This window comes from Manis javanica, chromosome 13 (genome assembly GCF_040802235.1).
Source record: "Manis javanica isolate MJ-LG chromosome 13, MJ_LKY, whole genome shotgun sequence".
In the NCBI taxonomy this organism is placed as follows: domain Eukaryota; kingdom Metazoa; phylum Chordata; class Mammalia; order Pholidota; family Manidae; genus Manis; species Manis javanica.
The window spans coordinates 4,498,641-4,521,158 of NC_133168.1; the positions used below are offsets into that span (position 1 = coordinate 4,498,641).

General features: G+C 38.9%; 1 protein-coding gene across 3 annotated transcripts in view; it reads left to right on the plus strand.

Moving 5' to 3' along the window:
* HACE1 (HECT domain and ankyrin repeat containing E3 ubiquitin protein ligase 1) overlaps nt 1-22,518 on the plus strand; it is a 96,263-nt gene that overhangs the window by 38,603 nt on the left and 35,142 nt on the right. For all 3 annotated transcript variants that reach the window (XR_012124705.1, XM_073220855.1, XM_073220856.1), the window contains 4 exons: nt 363-513; nt 16,127-16,461; nt 16,960-17,028; nt 17,261-17,348. Coding sequence is in view for 2 of the 3 variants with exons in the window: in XM_073220855.1 (XP_073076956.1) it covers nt 363-513; nt 16,127-16,461; nt 16,960-17,028; nt 17,261-17,348 (643 nt within the window). In the remaining variant the exon portion in view is untranslated. The remainder of the gene's footprint in view (nt 1-362; nt 514-16,126; nt 16,462-16,959; nt 17,029-17,260; nt 17,349-22,518) is intronic.

The window sequence follows — 22,518 nt, forward strand, 5'->3', positions numbered from 1 at the left end:
AGGGTTCTAAAAAATCAGTTTAATTTACAAATATACTTTTGGAAGTGAAAGGTGTAGATTGCCTTGAAGTTGGTGGCGCAAGAAACTGGCTGTTCTACAGTGGTGATTTCCTTCATGCTTTATGCTTTGATCATGGGTTATATTCTGGTGCCTTAAAAATTAGTAGTTCATTCATTTGCAATCCAAATAATGCATATTTGGTAACTTCTTGTTAAACAAAACATTCTGTCCCCTAACCTAATAGGAAAGGAATTTTACTAGTTATGAAACAGATTGTCAATGTGATGAGAATGTTTTAAAGTAAGTATTTTAAGATGTAATTTGTTTCATTCCATGTAATCTCTTTTAATTTTAATTTTCAGCCTGTCTAGTAATTATGATGCTCAAATGAAGAGCCTTTTAAGGATTGTGAGGATATTTTGTCATGTCTTTCGAATTGGTCCATCCTCTCCCAGTAATGGAATCGACATGGGCTACAATGGAAATAAAACTCCAAGAAGCCAGGTGTTCAAGGTCAGGAAAGTATATGACATTATTAGGAAGATTGACATAAAAGAGGTGAATTTGACAAAGCATGCATTCATTAATCAGAAACTTCATATGCAGGACATAAGTTTGGTTCATACGTGTATCACTTTTTAAGTTAGGCACATCTTTCTCCTTTCGCCTCTGTCTAATCAACAGCAAATCTTAAGTGGTGAGCTTTCTATGTATCTTTTACAAGTAAAATTCTAATTCCATTAGTGTTTTATTCTTAGGGTAAAGATATTTAATGGTCAGATCTGATTAGATTTACTTTTTTATTGGATTATAGGTTTTTAATATGGCAATATTTAGCCATCAGGTTTTTAAAAATATGTTCTTATTCAGAAGGAAAGAGAATACCCAGTTTCTGTATAGATTGTATTATCATGCATGTTATGTGTGTGTGTTTTTAAGTAAGCATGAGGAATTTTTTTCCTGGACACATCTCCTCTGGCAAGGGAAACAAAATAAAAAATTAACAAGTGGGACTGCAACAAACTCAAAAGCTCTGTACAGCAAAGGACAGCATCAGCAGAACAAAAGGCGCCCTACAGGATGGGAGAATATATTTGTAAATGATTTACCCAGTAAGGGGCTAACATGCAAAATACATAAAGAACTCATATCCCTCAACACCAAAAAAACAAATAACCTGATTAAAAAATGGGCAGAGAACCTGAACAGACATTTCTCCAAAGAAGAAATACAGATGGTCAATAGGCACATGAAAAGATGCTCCCCATCACTAATCATCAGGGAAATGCAAATCAAAACCACAGTGAGATACCATCTCACACCAGTCAGAATGGCCACTATTCAAAAGACAAGAAATAACAAGTGTTGTTGAGGAGGTGCAGAAAAGGGAGCCTCCCACACTGTTTGTTGTTGGTAATATAAATTGGTGCAGCCACTGTGGAAAGCAATACGGAGGTTCCTCAAAACACTAAAAACAGAAATACCATGTGACCCAGTAATTCCACCTCTAGGAATTTACCCGAAGAAAACAAAATCCCTGATTCAAAAAGATAAATGCTCCCCTGTTTATTGCCACATTATTTTTAATAACCAAGATTTGGAAGCAACCTGAGTGTCCATCAGTAGATGAACGTGTAAAGAAGAGGTGGCATGTTTACACAGTTGAATAGTGTTCAGCCATGAAAAAATCCTGCCATTTGCAACAACATGGATGGAACTAGAAGGTATGCTCAGTGAAATAAGCCAGGTGGAGACAGACAAATACATGATTTCACTTATTTGTGAAATCTAAAAACAAAACAAAACAAAATGAACAAAATGACAGTGGACTCATAGATGGTTGAAAAGTGACTGGTGGTTACCATCAGGAGTTGGGATGGGTGAGAAGGGTGAGGGGGATAAAGGGGCACAAAAATTCTCAATCATAATGTAGGTTGGCCACAGGGACAGTGGGTACAACATGGAGAATATAGCTAATGATTCTGTAACATCTTCCCGTGTTGACAGATAGTAGCTGTAGTCGTGGGGTGAGCATTTAATAATCTGGGTAACTGCTGAACCACTGTGTTGTGTACTTGAAGCCAATATAAGATGGTGTATCAATAATATGTCAGTAAAAAAAAAGTAAGCATGTGTGTATGTGTCTGTGTGTGTGTTTTAAGAGTAAGATTGTTTTCCTTTACTGCCTTTACTAACAATTAAGTATTGGGATTACTTCAAGGAACAATTATTGAGATATTTTATCAAAATGTTTTGTGTCAGCTGCTTCTCCTGTATAAGCATATTTATAGATGGAATCCTTGGGAGAATCATTCCATATAAAACCCAAGACAATGTCGCTACCCATGTTTAGTTATAATTTTAGGAAGTCAACAAAGAGAACATGTGAACATGGCTGTAATTGCTATTGTTAATCGTTTTTTGTGGCTTTCTATTTTCATATAACAGATTTTGGACAAGTGTGTAATTTAACAGCTGTTTTCATGTTATTTTTTGAAGGTAATTTATCTTAGATTTCATAGCATAATATTTGCCTTTGGATACATGAAGACTTCTATTTCTTGGAACAGTCTTTTGAGTATATGTATACATTATGGATCCAAAAAGTGATAAAACGTTTTTATGTGTCACTTCCTCGAAAACTATGATAGCTTCACTGTTAAGTTCAAAGTTAAACTAATGATCTGTGCTAAATGGAAAATTGTTGCCAAACACAAAGAGTTTGCAAGTATATTGCTAGTAGATTCTTTAATGTCTATAATAGGTATGATAGCCAGATATATACGTTTCTTTTCAAATGTGTATTTGTATACCTATTTCATATATATATATATATGAAAGTGTCTGTGCATCTGTTTGCTTCACTCTTATTTTAAATCCACGTACAAAAGTTTTCAGCCCTGCATGTATGTGTGTGGGTGCGGGTCCCCCCCCTCCACCAACTGTTGTGCCAACTCCTGGAAGAAGGCAGTTATGCATCTTCTTGTAATTCACATTTTGGCTTTTCACATACTGCTGAGTGTAATGCTAGTTAGAAGTGGTAATTTACCCCGTCTTTGTAAAATTCAAATCTATATTGATGCAATGTTTTGCCAGTGTTGTTTTATGAGAGTTTTACTGCTCAAAGATTTACATTACTCTAAGTTGTTCTTAATATGTTCTGGAGTGGCTCATGCTGTTAGTTCCTGAACTACCCCTTATTTGATTTTCTACTGATCCTTTCTGCTCATCTGTAATGATGAATAAAATATCAAATCGGGTAGAGATTATATTCACTGTTAGCTCATGTATTTTTTGTTTATTAAAATTTGAATCTGCCACCTATTTGCTAATGATACCAGAAAATAAGTATGTGCTCAGTAGCCTCTTTATGGGCATTAAATGCTTGATTTAAATGTTAGTTTTTTTATCTAGATAGTCAGCACAGATATAACAGACTAGAAAAGGATATCACTATTTTTCTGTTAGCTTTTCTTTTATGCAATCTAGATTCTGTGTTTTGATTGTCATATATCATTGATATCTGTGGTATTATTCTATTTTTTTTTGTTAGTATCTTTCCTTTTCAAGATACTACTGTCTGCATTGTTGACTGCTGATTTTGTCTCTGATCACTTATTTTGTCTTAAATTTTGAAAACCATTTTTATTATAAAACTCAGCTAATTAAAAAAACATTAAGTATTCCTTTAAGGCATTTACTAGTCTCTTTCCATCTAATTCTCTGAATTAAATGTGGACTCTGTGGGGGATGGCAAAATGATCTACCCTTCCACTTATAAAGATAAAAATAGAAACTACATTTTCATCCATATATATAAGGTCTTCTGTTCATCGTGAGGTGATTCAAGTTGTAAAAATCTTAACCATTTGCTGAGTGGCTGCAGTGTGAGTATGGAAGTACCATTTTAATTTTTACCACATTTTTGTCTAAGGTAGCAATTGATGCCTTCTTTCCATTTCATTAGCTAGGTACTTTAACATGTCACGTCACTGTTAGAATCAATTAATGGGCTTTCCATTACGAATGAGTGGGTTTATAGCCTTATGTTTTTAACAAGTAAAATTGTTTAACATCCTGTTACTAGTTTTCTGATTTATCTTAGAAGTCCTTTAAGTTAATCTTAACATATAAAAAACACATTTTTTATAGCCATTTTTTCAGAGTTAAGAGACTTTTATCTAGTGCCTTTGGAACTTTGCAGCATCTGAGGAAGGTCGTCTTGGTTATCAAATGTGGGCGTCTTGAATCTTGATAGGTTCTTTCTTTGTGTGAATTGTAAGCTGTGACTGGTAACAGTTTCATAGAATTATAATTGAGAAAATTGGGAAGGCCAAAAAGATTGAGAAACTCTTGTGATCCTATGTTTTGGGTTGGGGCATTTGACATTATTAAGTTGAGAATAGTTAGACTAACAGAGAATTTCAAGGTACTATTAAAGAACTTTAGTTAGTAATGATTTCTTGTCAGATTTGTATCTCACTTTGGCACATGGATCTTGAATTTTTTAGAATTGTCCAACAAGTTTGGGATTATATGTTACAGCTTTGAAATATAACTTGAAATATTTTGAAAGTCATGTATGATTGTCACATCATTATTCCTGTACAGAGAATATAATTCTGTGGTGAAGGTCACTCAGTGCAGTGAAATGAAGCAATGCTAATATTGTCTAGTCATTGACTCATTTTTTTTCCAGTAACAATTGATATGTATGGTATTTTGTATCTTACCTAATATTTTCTTAAGCATTATTATGACTATAGAAAGCAACACAGATGTGGTTTACAATGATCTATCTTTAAGTTTTAAATTTAATTTTGTCTGTGGCTGCTATATTTTTTGTAATTGAGGAATTAGTTTTCTAAACAAATCTTCAAAGGTAGTGCTTTAAGGTAGGGATTTAGCTGTAGTGCACGTGTGAATGCAGGCAGAAAAGGTGGGGAAGAGAGAAAAGTAAAGGCCTAAGGTGGCTTACATTTCCCCCTCATCCTCTTTTAATTCTTTGTAGAGTTTCTTTTTTGAAAACTCTTTCTAGCTTTTCAGTATCTTTATTGTCACTATCCTTTTTATACACATCCGATTAAAAAAAAATCTCTGGATTGTCTAGTTTCTGTACATGGTCAGTATTTGAAAGTGGGCTGCGGCTCAGGCCCAGGGCTCCCCTGGCGCAGGCGGCTGTCCCCGCCTCGGGCTTCACCTCCATCCACGGGTTGGTTTCCCAGGTTTTGGCCCTTCTCATTTAGAGGCCGGCTGTTCCTTTTTCCTTTTGCTTCAAGCAGCTTTACATCATCCCTGTTCTTTCTATTTTGGAAGTTTATTTTCTGATGGAAAGCTAAGTCGTTCTGTTCACATAAAAAAAGTTCTTGTTCATTTTTTATTTTTTTATTTTTTTATTTTATTTTATTTTATTTTATTTTTTTTTTTCATTGTAGAGCAAAAATATTTATTAGTCTGGCTTCACCCCAACTACTGAAATGCTTTTTTTTTTTTTTTTTTTTTTTTTTGAGAGGGCATCTCTCATATTTATTGATCAAATGGTTGTTAACAACAATAAAATTCAGTATAGGGGGGTCAATGCTCAATGTACAATCATTAATCCATCTCAAGCCTAATTCTCGTCAGTCTCCAATCTTCTGAAGCATAACGAACAAGTTCTTACATGGTGAACGAATTCTTACAGAGTGAATAAATTCTTACATGGTGAACAGTACAAGGGCAGTCATCACAGAAACTTTCGGTTTTGATCATGCAATATGACCTATAAACCATCAGGTCAAATATGAATATTCATTTGATTTTTGTACTTGATTTATATGTTGATCCCACATTTCTCCTATTATTATTATTATTTTTATTTTTAATAAAATGCTGAAGTGGTAGGTAGATGCAAGATAAAGGTAGAAAACATAGTTTAGTGCTCTAAGAAGGCAAATGTAGATGATCAGATGATCAGGTGTGTGCCTATGGACTAAGTATTAATCCAGGCTAGACAAGGGCAGCAAGACATCCACGGATGCAGAAGATTTCTCTCAAAGCAGGGGGGGGTGAGGTTCTGAGCCTCACCTCTGTTGATCCCCAAATTCTCACCTGATGGCCCCCCTGCGACTGTGCCTGTCTTAGGTTGTTCCTCCCTTGAGGAATCTTACCCGTCTCTGGCTAACCAGTCATCTTCCGGGGCCATACAGGGAAATGTAAAGTTGGTAAGTGAGAGAGAAGCCATATTGTTTGCAAAGGTTAGCTTTTTACTTCTTTGCAGATTTATGCCCTGTGGCTTCTATGCCCAGCACTTGTCTCGAGGTATCTTTACCACCTGGAGGAATTATGATACTCGGTAAATTCTATATGAGGCACGAATTCTATTTAAGGTTTGTAATTAGGAAGGAAGAAGAAAAGCTATAGATGTAGCATATGAAGGAAACTTGGGAGGATTGATTATTTCTTTGACATATCTTCTTGTATAGTACCTTAAGTATGTATAGGTTTTAAACTACTAACTAATTTCCACACACATATTAACATAATAGGAATACGGTGACATAAACAAAGCAAATCTATAATTACCAGCCATCTCCAGTGAAGCCAAGAAAACCATTTAGGCACCCTAGGCATTTGTGAAAATTTATCTATGATATGATGGATATTTTCCAACTGTACTTGAACCATCAGACAAATTAAAGCAGCCCATTTCTGGGATCTGTTCACATCCCATATGTTCTTTTAACCATAGATAGTCTATAGTCATGAGATTTTGGGGTGCTACAACTTGCACCCCTCCCAACTCCTGGTTGAGTTCCAACAGTAGAGATCCAGTCAAATTCGTTGTCTCACTGTATGCACATGCCAGCCTAGACATCTCCCTCCTCCTTCTTATGGCAAGTCCAGGAGACGGTGGGCTGGATGCAGCCACAACCGCAGCATCGTCCGGATCCCTGTGGAGGCTTTTTGATGATCATCCCCCGGCACGAGTCCTCCAGAGAGTGCTGATGCCGGAAGCTCCTCCTCATATCGTATCTTAGTTCATTTTCTGGGTATCCAAGCTAGGCCTTGATCTTCTGCGTAGAAACAAACAGACCCTTTGCCCACACTTTGACATGCCCTCTATACCACTGTGCAGAACTCATTGGAGGTCAGCACACAGTAACTGCTTTTTTTTTTTTTTTTAATTAAGAGAAAGGAATATTATCAGAAAAGAGTACCTCCATAGCTGATCATCTGACACCCTTTAAGTGATCAACATTAAGGATATTTAAAGCATGCGTTGATCTTTGATTTACCAATAGTTTTATCCTGTTAAGGAGTAATCCCCCTTTTCTTTCTTTCTTTCTTTTTTTTTTAAAATTTTTAATCTACACTTACCTGAAGAATACTATGTTTACTATGCTCTCCCCTATATCAGGTCCCCCCTAACAACCACATTACGGTTACTGTCCATCAGCTTAGCAAAATGTGGTAGAGTCACTACTTGTCCTCTCTGTGTTGTGCAGCCCACCCTCCCCTTTCTCCCTCCCCCCCATGCATGCTAATCTTAATACCCCCCTTCTTCTTCCCCCCCCTTATCCCTCCCTGCCCACCCATCCTCCCCAGTTCCTTTCCCTTTGGTACCTGTTAGTCCATTTTTGGGTTCTGTAATTCTGCTGCTGTTTTGTTCCGTCAGTTTTTCCTTTGTTCCTATACTCCTCAGATGAGTGAAATCATTTGGTATTTCTCTTTCTCCGCTTGGCTTATTTCACTGAGCATAATACTCTCCAGCTCCATCCATGTTGCTGCAAATGGTTGGATTTTTCCACTTCTTATGGCTGAGTAGTATTCCATTGTGTATATGTACCACATCTTCTTTATCCATTCATCTACAGATGGACATTTAGGTTGCTTCCAATTCTTGGCTATTGTAAATAGTGCTGCGATAAACATAGGAGTGCATCTGTCTTTCTCAAACTTGATTGCTGCGTTCTTAGGGTAAATTCCTAGGAGTGGAATTCCTGGGTCAAATGGTAGGTCTGTTTTGAGCATTTTGATGCACCTCCATACTGCTTTCCACAATGGTTGAACTAATTTACATTCCCACCAGCAGTGTAGGAGGGTTCCCCTTTCTCCACAGCCTCGCCAACATTTGTTGTTGTTTGTCTTTTGGATGGCAGCTATCCTTACTGGTGTGAGGTGATACCTCATTGTAGTTTTAATTTGCATTTCTCTGATAATTAGCGATGTGGAGCATCTTTTCATGTGTCTCTTGCCCATCTGTATTTCTTTTTTGGAGAACTGTCTGTTCAGTTCCTCTGCCCATTTTTTAATTGGGTTATTTGTTTTTTGTTTGTTGAGGCGTGTGAGCTCTTTATATATTCTGGATGTCAAGCCTTTATCAGATCTGTCATTTTCAAATATATTCTCCCATTCTGTAGGGTTCCTTTTTGTTCTATTGATGGTGTCTTTCGCTGTACAGAAGCTTTTCAGCTTAATGTAGTCCCACTTGCTCATTTTTGCTGTTGTTTTCCTTGCCCGGGGAGATATGTTCAAGAAGAGATCACTCATGTTTATGTCTAAGAGGTTTTTGCCTATGTTTTTTTCCAAGGGTTTAATGGTTTCGTGACTTACATTCAGGTCTTTGATCCATTTTGAGTTTACCTTTGTATATGGGGTTAGACAATGGTCCAGTTTCATTCTCCTACATGTAGCTGTCCAGTTTTTCCAGCAACATCTGTTGAAGAGACTGTCATTTCCCCATTGTATGTCCATGGCTCCTTTATCAAATATTAATTGACCATATATGTTTGGGTTAATTTCTGGGGTCTCTAATCTGTTCCACTGGTCTGTGGCTCTGTTCTTGTGCCAGTACCAAATTGTCTTGATTACTATGGCTTTGTAGTAGAGCTTGAAGTTGGGGAGTGAGATCCCCCCTACTTTATTCTTCTTTTTCAGGATTGCTTTGGCTATTCGGGGTCTTTGGTGTTTCCATATGAATTTTTGAATTATTTGTTCCAATTCATTGAAGAATGTTGCTGGTAATTTGAGAGGGATTGCATCAAATTTGTATATTGCTTTCGGCAGGATGGCCATTTTGACGATATTAATTCTTCCTAGCCATGAGCATGGGATGAGTTTCCATTTATTAGTGTCCCCTTTAATTTCTCTTAAGAGTGACTTGTAGTTTTCAGAGTATAAGTCTTTCACTTCCTTGGTTAGGTTTATTCCTAGGTATTTTATTCTTTTTGATGCAATGGTGAATGGAATTGTTTTCCTGATTTCTCTTTCTATTGATTTGTTGTTAGTGTATAGGAAAGCTACAGATTTCTGTGTGTTGATTTTGTATCCTGCAACTTTGCTGTATTCCGATATCAGTTCTAGTAGTTTTGGAGTGGAGTCTTTAGGGTTTTTTATGTACAGTATCATATCATCTGCAAATAGTGACAGTTTAACTTCTTCTTTACCAATCTGGATTCCTTGTATTTCTTTGTTTTGTCTGATTGCCGTGGCTAGGACCTCCAGTACTATGTTAAATAACAGTGGGGAGAGTGGGCATCCCTGTCTGGTTCCCGATCTCAGTGGAAATGCTTTCAGCTTCTCGCTGTTCAGTATAATGCTGGCTGTGGGTTTATCATATATGGCCTTTATTATGTTGAGGTACTTGCCCTCTATTCCCATTTTGCTGAGAGTTTTTATCATGAATGGATGTTGAATTTTGTCAAATGCTTTTTCAGCATCTATGGAGATGATCATGTGGTTTTTGTCTTTCTTTTTGTTGATGTGGTGGATGATGTTGATGGATTTTCGAATGTTGTACCATCCTTGCATCCCTGGGATGAACCCCACTTGGTCATGGTGTATGATCCTTTTGATATACTGTTGAATTCTGTTTGCTAATATTTTGTTGAGTATTTTTGCATCTACATTCATCAGGGATATTGGTCTGTAATTTTCTTTTTTGGTGGGGTCTTTTCCTGGTTTTGGTATTAGGGTGATGTTGGCTTCATAGAATGAGTTTGGGAGTATTCCCTCTTCTTCTATTTTGTGGAACACTTTAAGGAGAATGGGTATTATGTCTTCTCTGTGTGTCTGATAAAATTCCGAGGTAAATCCGTCCGGCCCCGGGGTTTTGTTCTTGGGTAGTTTTTTGATTACTGTTTCAATTTCTTTGCTTGTAATTGGTTTGTTTAACTTTTGTGTTTCTTCCTTGGTCAGTCTTGGGAGGTTGTATTTTTCTAGGAAGTTGTCCATTTCTTCTAGGTTTTCCAGCTTGTTGGCATATAGGTTTTCATAGTAGTCTTTAATAATTCTTTGTATTTCTGTGGAGTCTGTCGTGATTTTTCCATTCTCATTTCTGATTATGTTGATTTGTGTTGACTCTCTTTTTCTCTTAATAAGTTGGGCTAGAGGCTTATCTATTTTGTTTATTTTCTCAAAGAACCAGCTCTTGGTTTCGTTGATTTTTGCTATTGTTTTATTCTTCTCAATTTTGTTTATTTCTTCTCTGATCTTTATTATGTCCCTCCTTCTGCTGACTTTAGGCCTCATTTGTTCTTCTTTTTCCAGTTTTAATAATTGTGATGTTAGACTATTCATTTGGGATTGTTCTTCCTTCTTCAAGTGTGCCTGGATTGCTATATACTTTCCTCTTAAGACTGCTTTCGCTGCATCCCACAGAAGTTGGGGCTTAGTGTTGTTGTTGTCATTTGTTTCTATATATTCCTTGATCTCTATTTTGATTTGTTCATTGATCCATTGATTATTTAGTAGCATGTTGTTAAGCCTCCATGTGTTTGTGAGCCTTTTTGTTTTCTTTGTAGAATTTATTTCTACTTTCATACCTTTGTGGTCTGAAAAATTGGTTGGTAGAATTTCAATATTGTGGAATTTACTGAGGCTCTTTTTGTGAGCTAGTATGTGGTCTATTCTGGAGAATGTTCCATGTGCACTTGAGAAGAATGTATATCCTGTTGCTTTTGGATGTAAAGTTCTATAGATGTCTATTAGGTCCATCTGTTCTAGTGTGTTGTTCAGTGCCTGTGTGTCTTTACTTATTTTCTGCCCGGTGGATCTATCCTTTGGGGTGAGTGGTGTGTTGAAGTCTCCTACAATGAATGCATTGCAGTCTATTTCCCTCTTTAGTTCTGTTAGTATTTGCTTCACATATGCTGGTGCTCCTGTATTGGGTGCATATATATTTAGAATGGTTATATCCTCTTGTTGGACTAAGCCCTTTATCATTATGTAGTGGCCTTCTTTATCTCTTGTTACTTTCTTTGTTTTGAAGTCTATTTTGTCTGATATTAGTACTGCAACCCCTGCTTTCTTCTCACTGTTGTTTGCCTGAAATATGTTTTTCCATCCCTTGACTTTTAGTCTATGCTTATCTTTGGGTTTAAGGTGAGTTTCTTGTAAGCAGCATATAGATGGGTCTTGCTTTTTTATCCATTCTATTACTCTATGTCTTTTGATTGGTGCATTAAGTCCATTTACATTTAGGGTGACTATTGAAAGATATGTACTTATTGCCATTGCAGGCTTTAGATTCGTGGTTACCAAAGGTTCAAGGTTAGCTTCTTTAGTATCTTACTGCCTAACTTAGCTCGCTTATTGAGCTGTTATATACACTGTCTGGAGAGTCTTTTCTTCTCTCCCTTCTTATTCCTCCTCCTCCATTCTTCATATGTTGTGTGTTTTGTTCTGTGCTCTTTTTAGGGGTGCTCCCATCTAGAGCAGTCCCTGTAGGATGCCCTGTAGAGGTGGTTTGTGGGAAGCAAATTCCCTCAGCTTTTGCTTGTCTGGGAATTGTTTGATCCCACCATCATATTTAAATGATAGTCGTGCTGGATACAGTATCCTTGGTTCAAGGCCCTTCTGTTTCATTGCATTAAGTATATCATGCCATTCTCTTCTGGCCTGTAGGGTTTCTGTTGAGAAGTCTGATGTTAGCCTGATTGGTTTTCCTTTATAGGTGACCTTTTTCTCTCTAGCTGCCTTTAAAACTCTTTCCTTGTCCTTGATCCTTGCCATTTTAATTATTATGTGTCTTGGTGTTGTCCTCCTTGGATCCTTTCTGTTGGGGGTTCTGTATAATTCCATGGTCTGTTCGATTATTTCCTCCCCCAGTTTGGGGAAGTTTTCAGCAATTATTTCTTCAAAGACACTTTCTATCCCTTTTCCTCTTTCTTCCTCTTCTGGTATCCCTATAATACGAATGTTTTTCCTTTTGTATTGGTCACATATTTCTCTTAGTGTTGTTTCATTCCTGGAGATCCTTTTATCTCTCTCTATGTCAGCTTCTATACGTTCCTGTTCTCTGGCTTCTATTCCTTCAATGGCCTCTTGCATCTTATCCATTCTGCTTATAAATCCTTCCAGGGATTGTTTCACTTCTGTGATCTCTTTCCTGACATCTGTGATCTCCTTCCGGACTTCATCCCACTGCTCTTGCATTTTTCTCTGCATCTCATCCCATTGCTCTTGCATTTTTTTCTGCATCTCTGTCAGCATGTTCATGATTTTTATTTTGAATTCTTTTTCAGGAAGACTAGTTAGGTCTGTCTCCTTCTCAGGTGTTGTCTCTGTGATCTTTGTCTGCCTGTAGTTTTGCCTTTTCATGGTGATAGAGATAGTTTGCAGAGCTGGTACAAGTGACCGCTGGAAGAGCTTCCCTTCTTGTTGGTTTGTAGCCTTTTCCTGGGAGAATAGCGACCTCTAGTGGCTTGTGCTGGGCAGCTGTGCACAGACAGGGCTTCTGCTTCCTGCCCAGTTGCTTTGGGGTTTATCTCCGCTGTTGCTGTGGGCTTGGCCTGGCTGGGGCTGTTCCTCCAAAATGGTGGAGCCCCGTTGGAGGGGGAGCAGCCAGGAGACTATTTATCTCCGTAAGGGGCCTCTGTGCTCCCTGCTGCCCAGGGGGTTAGAGTGCCCAGAGATCCCCAGATTCCCTGCTTCTGGTCTAAGTGACCTGTCCTGCCCCTTTAAGATTTCCAAAAAGCACTCTCCAAACCAAAACAACAGCAGCAACAATGAGAGAGGGAACAGAAAGAAAGAGGAAAAAAAAAGGAAAAAAAAGGAAAAAACAAGCGATTTTTTTTTTTTTTTTTTTTGTCCTCAGGTGCCGGTCCCAGGCACCCGCTCTCTGGTCCTGCTGCCCTGTCTCCCTAGCACCAGGGTCCCTGTCCTTTCAAGGCTTCCAAAAAGCACCCACCCACCGGTCCCGCAGGGAAGGAACGCTCAATATTCTTTGTCCTCAGGCACTGGTCCCACGCACCCGCTCACCAGTCCCGCCGCCCTGCCTCCCTAGCACCGGGGTCCCTGTCCCTTCAAGGCTTCCAAAAAGCACTCGGCAAAAAGAGAGAAAAAAAAGGGGAAAAACGCACGATTTCTTCCGTCCTCAGGTGCTGGTCTCAGGCACCCACCCACCGGTCCCACAGGGAAAAATGCGGGATATTCTTTGTCCTCAGGTGCCGGTCCCAGGCACCCGCTCACCAGTCCCGCCGCCCTGCCTCCCTAGCACCGGGGTCCCTGTCCCTTTTAGGCTTCCAAAAAGCACTCGCAGAAAAGAGAAAAAAAAAAGGGGAAAAACGCGCGATTTCCTCTGTCCTCAAGTGCCGGTCTCAGGCACCCGCCCACCGGTCCCGCAGGGAAAAACAGGGGATATTCTTTGTCCTCAGGCGCCGGTCCCAGCCACCCGCTCACCAGTCCCGCCACCGTGCCTCCCTAGCACTGGGGTCCCCGTCCCTTCAAGGCTTCCAAAAAGCGCTCGCCAAAAAGAGAGAAAAAAAAAAGGGGAAAAACGCGCGACCTCCTCCGTCCTCAGGCACCGGTCTCAGGCACCCGCCCCCAGGTCTCGCAGGGAGAAACGCGGGATATTCTTTGTCCTCCGGCGCCGTTCCCAGGCACCTCCTCACCGGTCCCGCCACCCTGCCTCCCCAGCAACGGGGGCCCGTCCCTCTAAGGCTTCCAAAAAGCGCTCGCCAAAAAAAAAGAAAAAAAAAACCGCTCCGGTTTCTCTCCACCCGCCGGGAGCCGGGGGGAGGGGCGCTCGGGTCCCGCCGGGCTGGGGCTTGTATCTTACCCCCTTCACAAGGCGCTGGGTTCTTGCAGGTGTGGATGTGGTCTGGATGTTGTCCTGTGTCCTGTGGTCTCTATTTTAGGAAGATTTTTCTTTGTTATATTTTCATAGCTCTATGTGTTTTTGGGAGGAGATTTCCACTGCTCTACTCACGCCGCCATCTTGGCTCCGCCTCTTGTTCATTTTTTATAGGAGGTTTAATGTTTTACTCATGATGAAAACTCTAGACTCACAGTCGGAGCACTGGAATGATTGGAATGAAGCGTTTTAGGGAAGGCAGCGCCCTGCCCGCGCCCCTGGGTCGTCGCACCGCTGTGCCCGAGCCGCGTGTGGGGCAGAGGGGTGCTCATTTCAGCCTCAGAGAGGGCGTGATTAGTTTCTCACTTTGCTTACCTGTTTACCCAGGAAGTACTAATTAAATATTTATTGCGTGAGTTGAACTAGGATTTTGCTGATGGTGGTGGGGTATTTTGTCAAAAACTGTTTTGTTTTCCGCTTTTGGGTTTAGTGTTTAATCGGGACTACTTAGGGGTGATTTAATTGTAAATTCAGTAGGTAAAACACTCTCAAAAAGAGAATATTCTGGAAACCTAAAAATATAACAGAGCAATTTGTTAGATAATAACGAAAGAATTTCCTGGTAGAACAAGGTTACTTAAACGTTTTCTAGGATTCCAAATATGGTTATATAATCTCTGTCCATAGTGGTCTTTAAAATAAGATTATTTCTTCTCGTTGAAATATCGTATGGGTGGGTCCTTCAGAGACATATGCTCCTTTGTAGCATTCTGTGATTGTATAGGAATCAGAAAATTAAGTTTTATATTCATTTGACCAAAGTTTGTTATTCTCTATAGGAATATTTAGAATAGTGTAGGAATGAAGGACCATTTAACCACTGTCTCCTCCCGCTACTTAACTGATAATCTTTATTTGTTAAGAATGTTCTAGTAGGTGGGCTTTTTTCCCCCTAGCTTTATTGAGGTACGATTTACATAAATATTGTGTAAGTTTAAGGCATATGGTGTTATGATTTGAAACAAATACATTGCAAATTGTTCGCCGCGGTAAGGTCAGTGCACACGTCCCTCACCTGGCGGGCTCCCCGTTTTGTGGTGGTGGTCAGGACGGTGAAGCTTTACTCCGCAGCAGCGTCAAGTGGGCGACACAGTGCTGAGAGCCTGAGTCCGGGGGCCTGGCACTAGATCTCCGCAGCAGGTGTTTTAACAGTAGTTGGGCATTTATATTTCTGCTTGTGTAAAAACTAATTATTAGAGATGATATATATATTTCATTTTCTCTAGTAGTTAGTCCTGTTGTAGCAATTGTAGCATTTGTGATCACATAATATTTTAAAAATAAAATTTGACTTGCTATTAATTTTTATAAAAGACATTTCATTATTCTCAAAATTAATCTTTTAAATAGTGTAGAAATAAACAGTTCACTCCCTTTTTCTTTTTTAAACTGTCACTTTATTTATAATTTTTATAATTAAGAATTTGCTAGCCATATTTGATAGGTTAACTAGAGATGGATTTTATATGTGTGTGGGTAAGCAAATATGTGTGTGTGTGTGTATATCATATATGTGTATGTGTATGGGTATATAAATGTCTCATATTTTAAAATTTCTTGTCATTTTCAAAACTGTAGGAATTACATGTAAAGAAAGGAACACAGTAACCTAAGTTGTATCTTAGGTTCTTTAGGACTTCTCATTTTTTTTTAAATACAGTAAATTTTAGGGGGATTGTATAAAAGTCATTATATTTTTTACAATAAATATTAGAAAAATTTTAAAAGAAAGATTGGCTTATACGCTTTTTGTTAGATTTTAGTTTTCCCTTTTTATTCTAAAGAGTAAATAAATGCAAATTAAATTTTTGCTAAAGAATGAAAAAATTGTCTTTTATATGACATTCACATTTTTGTTACTTTCCTCTAGGCAGTGCTGTCATGTTAACTTGGGAATATAGAAGTATCTAGAGTACATTTACTATTTTGTAACACTTGTTTCACTGTGTGGGGTGTCTAATCCTGGAGTTTGAGAATGATATTTAAAGACCACTTTTCTTTTTCTCGTAGCCTCTCGAATTGCTTTGGCACTCATTAGATGAATGGCTAGTCCTAATAGCTACAGAACTGATGAAAAACAAAAAGGACTCCACAGATATCACTTCTATTTTACTCAAACAAAAAGGCCAAGATCAAGGTGCTGCTTCCATTCCTCCGTTTGAACCTCCAGGACCTGGAACTTACGAAAATCTCTCCCCTGGCACACGGGAATCTAAACCAGATGCTCTCGGAGGGAAACAGGAAGCCAGCGCAGACTGCCAGGATGTTATTTCTGTGACAGCTAACCGGCTTAGTGCTGTCATTCAAGCTTTCTACATGTGCTGTTCTTGTCAGATGCCTCCAGGGTAAGAAAGTTTCTGCTGATTATTTCCTTCTCTGATAGATGAAGAAAAGCTATGATTCATTTTGTAATTTTAGTAACAACTAATAATTTGTTCATTTTAGGTTCTAATCTGGTTTTGTTTTAGGATGTTTACTAGTCTAGAATTAGTACAAAATATTGGAGTTTTAAGCATTAGATCGGTTACTAATATGTACGATGGTGAATGTCACTTTATAAAGGATCACTTGATTGTGTATTCAAGGTGTATAGAGCAGAGATGCTTAAAATGTCAAGGTTTTTAAAAAGTCACCTGTTTATATCATCTGTTAATGAAAAGTTATGTATTTTTCCGTCTTATAAGTTGACTAGGCATGCCCCGGTCTCCTAAATTTATGAAGATGATCCAAAGCCAAATTCTTCTTTTTTTTCTATTTAGAAGCCAGTCCAATTCAATGCATTGTTATTAAATCTGCTGTATCACCAACTTCTCTGTGTTCTCATTGTTTTTTACCCCTTACAGGATGACTTCACCCCGTTTCATTGAATTTGTGTGCAAACATGATGAAGTTTTGAAATGCTTTGTTAATAGGTAAGGCTTTCTTAGGTTCATGGGCTGCCCTTGCAGCCTCTTCTTTCATTGCTTACAGTTTTCATCTCAACAGAAAAGTGTTACTTCTGTTACCATTCAAAAAATGCTTAATGACAAGTGAAAGTATAGTAGATGTGATTAATATGTATTTTTCTTGTTTCAGTATCTGTATATATAAATTTGCATTACTTATCCTTTTTGTCCATTTAAACGAAATATATTTTTCTTTTAGAAATCCCAAAATTATATTTGACCACTTTCACTTCCTCCTTGAATGTCCTGAATTGATGTCAAGATTCATGCATATCATAAAAGCACAGGTAGAAATCTCTCTTAATGTTTTTAGTCTAAGGAAAATAAATGTTTTTAATTTGATAACTTTTGGTGAAGTAACTACTGTACTTGAGATCTCGTGCTCTAAATGGCATGACATTATTCTTTGCTAGAGTATATGGAGTTACGTAATGTTACTTTAGTATGAGGAACAATTTTTTTCTTCAAGAAGAAAGTGATTACTATGTGTGAAGTCTTGCACAAAGACAACAGAACATGGTGCCACTTCCTGAGATGAGTTTTATGGGACACTAGTCATATAAGGTTATGGTCCTTGAGAAAAGGATTTTGGTTTCCAAAAACATTTGGGAAACATAATATACCCTCTTTTAGAGACTGATAAAGCGTATCAGCAGCTTGTTAGAGGCTTTGAGAAGCCCTTTGGTCAAAAAGTGATTTAACTTTGCTAATCCCCCAAACTTACTTGACCTGAGAACCTTTCCCCTGCCAGGGTTCATTCCACGTATCTCGTGTTTGGTGAAACGTGCTAGGGAAAAGCTTGCCATGCTACTTACTTTGGGCACATTTCCTACATCCTTTAGCCTTCGTTCCTTCATCTACAAAAATAGATAATGACAGCAACCTCATTAAACCTATTGTGAAGAACTTAAGTTTTAAATTGTGATGGTATGTTTGTTCAGTGAATCGTAGTTGTTTGGAGAAAGAAAACGTGTCGTTTCTCCAAGAGCATCTTAATTCAACTTAGTAATAAAAAGGAGGTAATAAATGTACTTATAGAATAGTAATTACAGTATTACCTGGTTCTTAGGAGTTAAGGGAGGAAGAGCTTACTCCTGGCTGGCTGTAGTCACAGGAAATTTCAAAGAGGTGTGGTGGAATTTAAGCTGTACCTTGAAAAACATTCAAAGTTTTGATAGGAATAAGTGAAAAAGATGAACATTCCAGCCAAGATATGGGCCAAGGCATATAGATGGAAAAGTGTATAAAACTACAGCGGCTGAAGCAGAATTCTGTGTAGGTGAGGAATGAGATGTAGTTTGGAGATGGTAGGTCGGAGTCCTGACTCGTCAGGCCTTGGTTGTCAGATTGGAAGCTCTTTGTTTGCTAGGCTGTCAGGAGCCGCTGGTAACTTCGCTTCAGGAGAATGATGTGATCCTGGCAAACCTTTAGGAAATTATTTGTCAGGAATGTAGGATAGAGCCGAGGCCATGGTTTGGTTAGGAGTCATAAGATAAATCCAAACAATGTTTTTGATTTTATATGTCTTGGGGGATACTGATCCTTTCAGAATTTAAAGAAAACTGAGAACTAATTCTTACAAAGCAATTAACATGCATATAGGTATCCTTTGAGATCTGTGTAATAATGATAATGTAAAAGAAGATATTAATAATGAGTTATTGAATGCTAACTTCAGGTCAGTTTTCATGCATTTGCTTTATGTGAATTATTTTATTTTCATAGCAATCATGTGAGATGGGTAGTAAGATTCAGCTATTAAGTGAAAGAACCAGAATTTGAAAGTGTCTGGTTCTTAAGTTTGTTTCCCTCCTTCCCTCCCTCCCCCCTCCCCCAGGCTAGTACAGATAGGTGAGTATTTCATACGTACAGATTTATATGTAGTTTGTCCATGAAGACCTAACAGAGGTGAAAATGTTGTTACTACCTTAGAGGAGAATTTGGTTTAATTGAGAAACTTAAATAGTTGAAAAAATTTATTTCATTTTCTTAATCTACACAATGTGACTCCATTCAAGGGCAAATGAGATCATAGGTGAAAGAAGCTTTGAGCTTTTGAAAGAGGTAGTTTGCTATCTTTAATACTATCTCTGCTTTTCCCTCTCCTTTCCCTTTTTCCTTCCTGAATAGTTCAGTCAAGAAGCATGTTTTAGCTCTCCACCTTTTTGATCCCCTGAGGGGTTTTGTTGGCTGGCTAGGCTGAGGAAGGTGCCCACGTGCAGGGTGGTGGCCCGGGGTGGGGTTTGGGGGTTTGGGTGTGGTAAGGAGGGCGTCTGTGTGGAGGAGGGTCTCAGCATGGAGCATGTGAGGTGGGCGGTGTCCGGCGTGGACGGCGGTGACAGTTGCTCGGAGTAGTCTGACAGCCTCAGTCAGGTGGAGGGCATCTGTGTGGAGGAGGGTCCGTGCCGGCTGCCGGAGATCGGTCACATTCAGGGTGGGGTGGTTGGTCAAGTAAGTGTAAGAAAGATGATGGGGGCCTAGTTTCTCACGGTTGAAGAAAGAATTTACAAAGTAGAGGAAGATAGAATGAATTGTGTGCTGTTGGATTGGAATTAAAGATACTGGTGTGAATTCATAGTTTTCAAGGTATGTAGATATGGGAAACCTGGCACCCAGTTCTTGGTCTCTAAGTGCCATTCCCAGTGAACCAGCGCTCACTGGGTAAGTGGCAAACTGCAGGGCTGGCTCAGGGAAGGTACCAGATGAGCTTGGAAAGTTGTTCAGAGAGTGGTGGGGTGCGTCAGAATACTCAGAACCAGCTTGAATGGACTCCACTGGCCAAGTGTGGAACAATTGGAACATCAAAATAAATAATGATGGCACTAAAGTATAAATACAATTGGAATCCATGAGTCTGTACTATACAAGTTAATGAATAAATGGAAAGTTTGACGAGGGGTGGGTTGTTCTTATAGTGTCAGAGTCTCTGTACAGAACACCTAGTACGTACAAAGACTGGAAAGGGACCTTACGGGGGAGAAGCCTGGCAGTGATCAAAGCAGGCGTGTCAGTGGGCCCGCTGAAAGGGTGCTCTGAGAGGGCATCCCTGCAGATGTCCCTGCCAAACACGTGCACCCTGAATTTAATCATGAGAAGGTGTCAGACCAGCTCCACTTGAGGGAAATTCTGCAAAACAACTGATCTGTAGTCCTTGAAAGTATCAAAGTCATGAAAATTAAGAAAACACTGAGAACTGTGCCCGAGTGAAAGGGGACAGCTGAACGTGATCCATTCACCTTATGCTAAGGGGACATCATTAGGAAACGGGCAGAACTTGAAGTGGGGTCTAAGGATTGGCTGTGGTGCTATGTCAGTGTGAGTTCCTGGTTGTAATGGTAGTTATCCGGTAATGTAGGAGAATTCTCTGTTAGTAGGAAAGGCACACGGAAGAAAGACTTAGGGGTGACTGAACATCATCTTGGCAACTTTCACATTAGGGGGGAAAATCACAGCCTTTTCTCTATTGTGCTTAGAAGTTTCTGTATCTTGGAGGTTGTTCCAAAAAAAGAAAAAGAAAAAAGTAAACACAGAAACCACTGCCCCTGTGAAGGGACTGACTTCCTGTTGTGCTGGTGGTTCAGGTGGCCTGTAGGCAAAAGCCATTTCGTATCGCTGTGCAAGTGCTAGTAAGGAGGGCGTCTGAAATCAGTCCCGCTCTGTGACTTAGTTTATGGAAATGCAGGTACTCAAAGTGTCCATACAAAAACGTGCGCTTCAGCTGTGTGGGTGTGCACCGTGTGTGTGTGGCTGGTTCGATCTTACAGATGTCTTACTAGTATTTTGTATTTTGTAACATGTCTTTTGATTTACTTTAAAAAAATTGCTATTTCTTTTTGCTTACTGGTTCACATTTTGTAGATAAATAATTTAATGTTTAGTATGATAAGTAAGTTTACTGTCATTTTAAGTACTTATTCACAGTAATTTTAACTTTGACAGCAGAAGTAGGAACAGCATCTATTCATTGAGCATTCTGTTTCCACAAGATACTGAACCTCTTGGTGCTTTTTTCTCTTCTGTGAAATGGGGGTGATAAGAGTCCCTTTTTCATACGAGTGCTGTGAGGATCACGTGTGAACAGGCATGTAAAGTGCTTAAGACAGTACCTGACTTAGAAATGCTTTAATAAATGTTACCTAATTTATGGTTATTATGTTGTGTATTTGCCTTATTTTGTTTAATCTTCACAATTAGCCTTTGAAGTAGGTATTATTTCCCCTTTTTCACAGGTGGAAAACTATAGTTGTGAGAGGACTAGTAATTTCCCTGCGCTTACAAACCTAGTAGTCACAGAGCTGGGATTTTAAGCCATGTTTGTCGAACCTCAAAGCCCATATTTAAATAAATTATTTCCATGTAATTTTTTTTTTGTCTCTTACTAAAGGTTTAGGAATAATCAGCATTTTAAAATTTCAAGCACTTTACATTCTAGTCTTGTTTAGCAAATATGGAATATTCAGTCTATATGCCCAGCAGTAAATATAGTAACAGCAATGCTTTATTCATAATGTGGACAACTATTGGGAGTATGGGCAGAATTACACACTTAGCTTTTTAAAAGGGAACATTACTCTTTTCTTACTGAAAGAGCAGATACTAGAAGACAGAAGTTAATCTCTTTACCATTTATCTTTATAATATTTTGATTATGGTTTGATAAAAAGTGATGAGTAAATCTTTTGAAGCAAAACTAGTAGTCAGTTTAGCTGTTACGAAAAAATTTACTGGTGTCCTAAAAAAATGCCCAGAAGATCACGTCTTCGTGGTGGTGGGTGTTGATCACGCCCGTCTCTGGGGACGGTGGCCCTTGCGGTATTATTGCACCACCCTACTTCTCCTTTGATTTTTTTCTAGCTGTGTGAGTCACTTGTTAAGCAAGTTCTCAGTCCTGACCTGTAGCCATAAACTTCCTCGTTCTTGGTTTTTGTTCCCTTATCTTTAATCTTTGGAACAAGGGACCTTAATTTGTCCTCAACTTCAGCTTTGTTCATGACTGTTTTCAGTGTCTCAGCCCCAACACATTCCAGTGTTCATTTCCAAGCCCTTAGTAGTTATATCCTAAATAACCTTAAATTCAGAATATGTGAAATCTCACTCATTATCTTTCCACTAGTGCTTTCCATGGGGGTAAATTGTGAGGGAAGGGTTTTTCGCCACTAAGGGGTTTCTGTTATTAAGCTCTATTCTTAGGGATTGTCTCTTACTGCTCGTCTGTATTCAGAGTGTTGTCGCGTAGGTTCACTCTGTGGTTACTCTTTTTATCATGACAGGACCTTATCACTCAGTACCTACTATTTCAGCCGCTGCCTCGATGGTCTCCCTTCACACTGGCGCTACTCCAATTTTAATTACTGTGCTGGTGATCTTATTTCTTCGACCAGATATCCACCAGTGATCTTTTACTTGATTCTCAGGATCCATGATTATGTCCTTGATTTATTCATATAAACTGTTTCC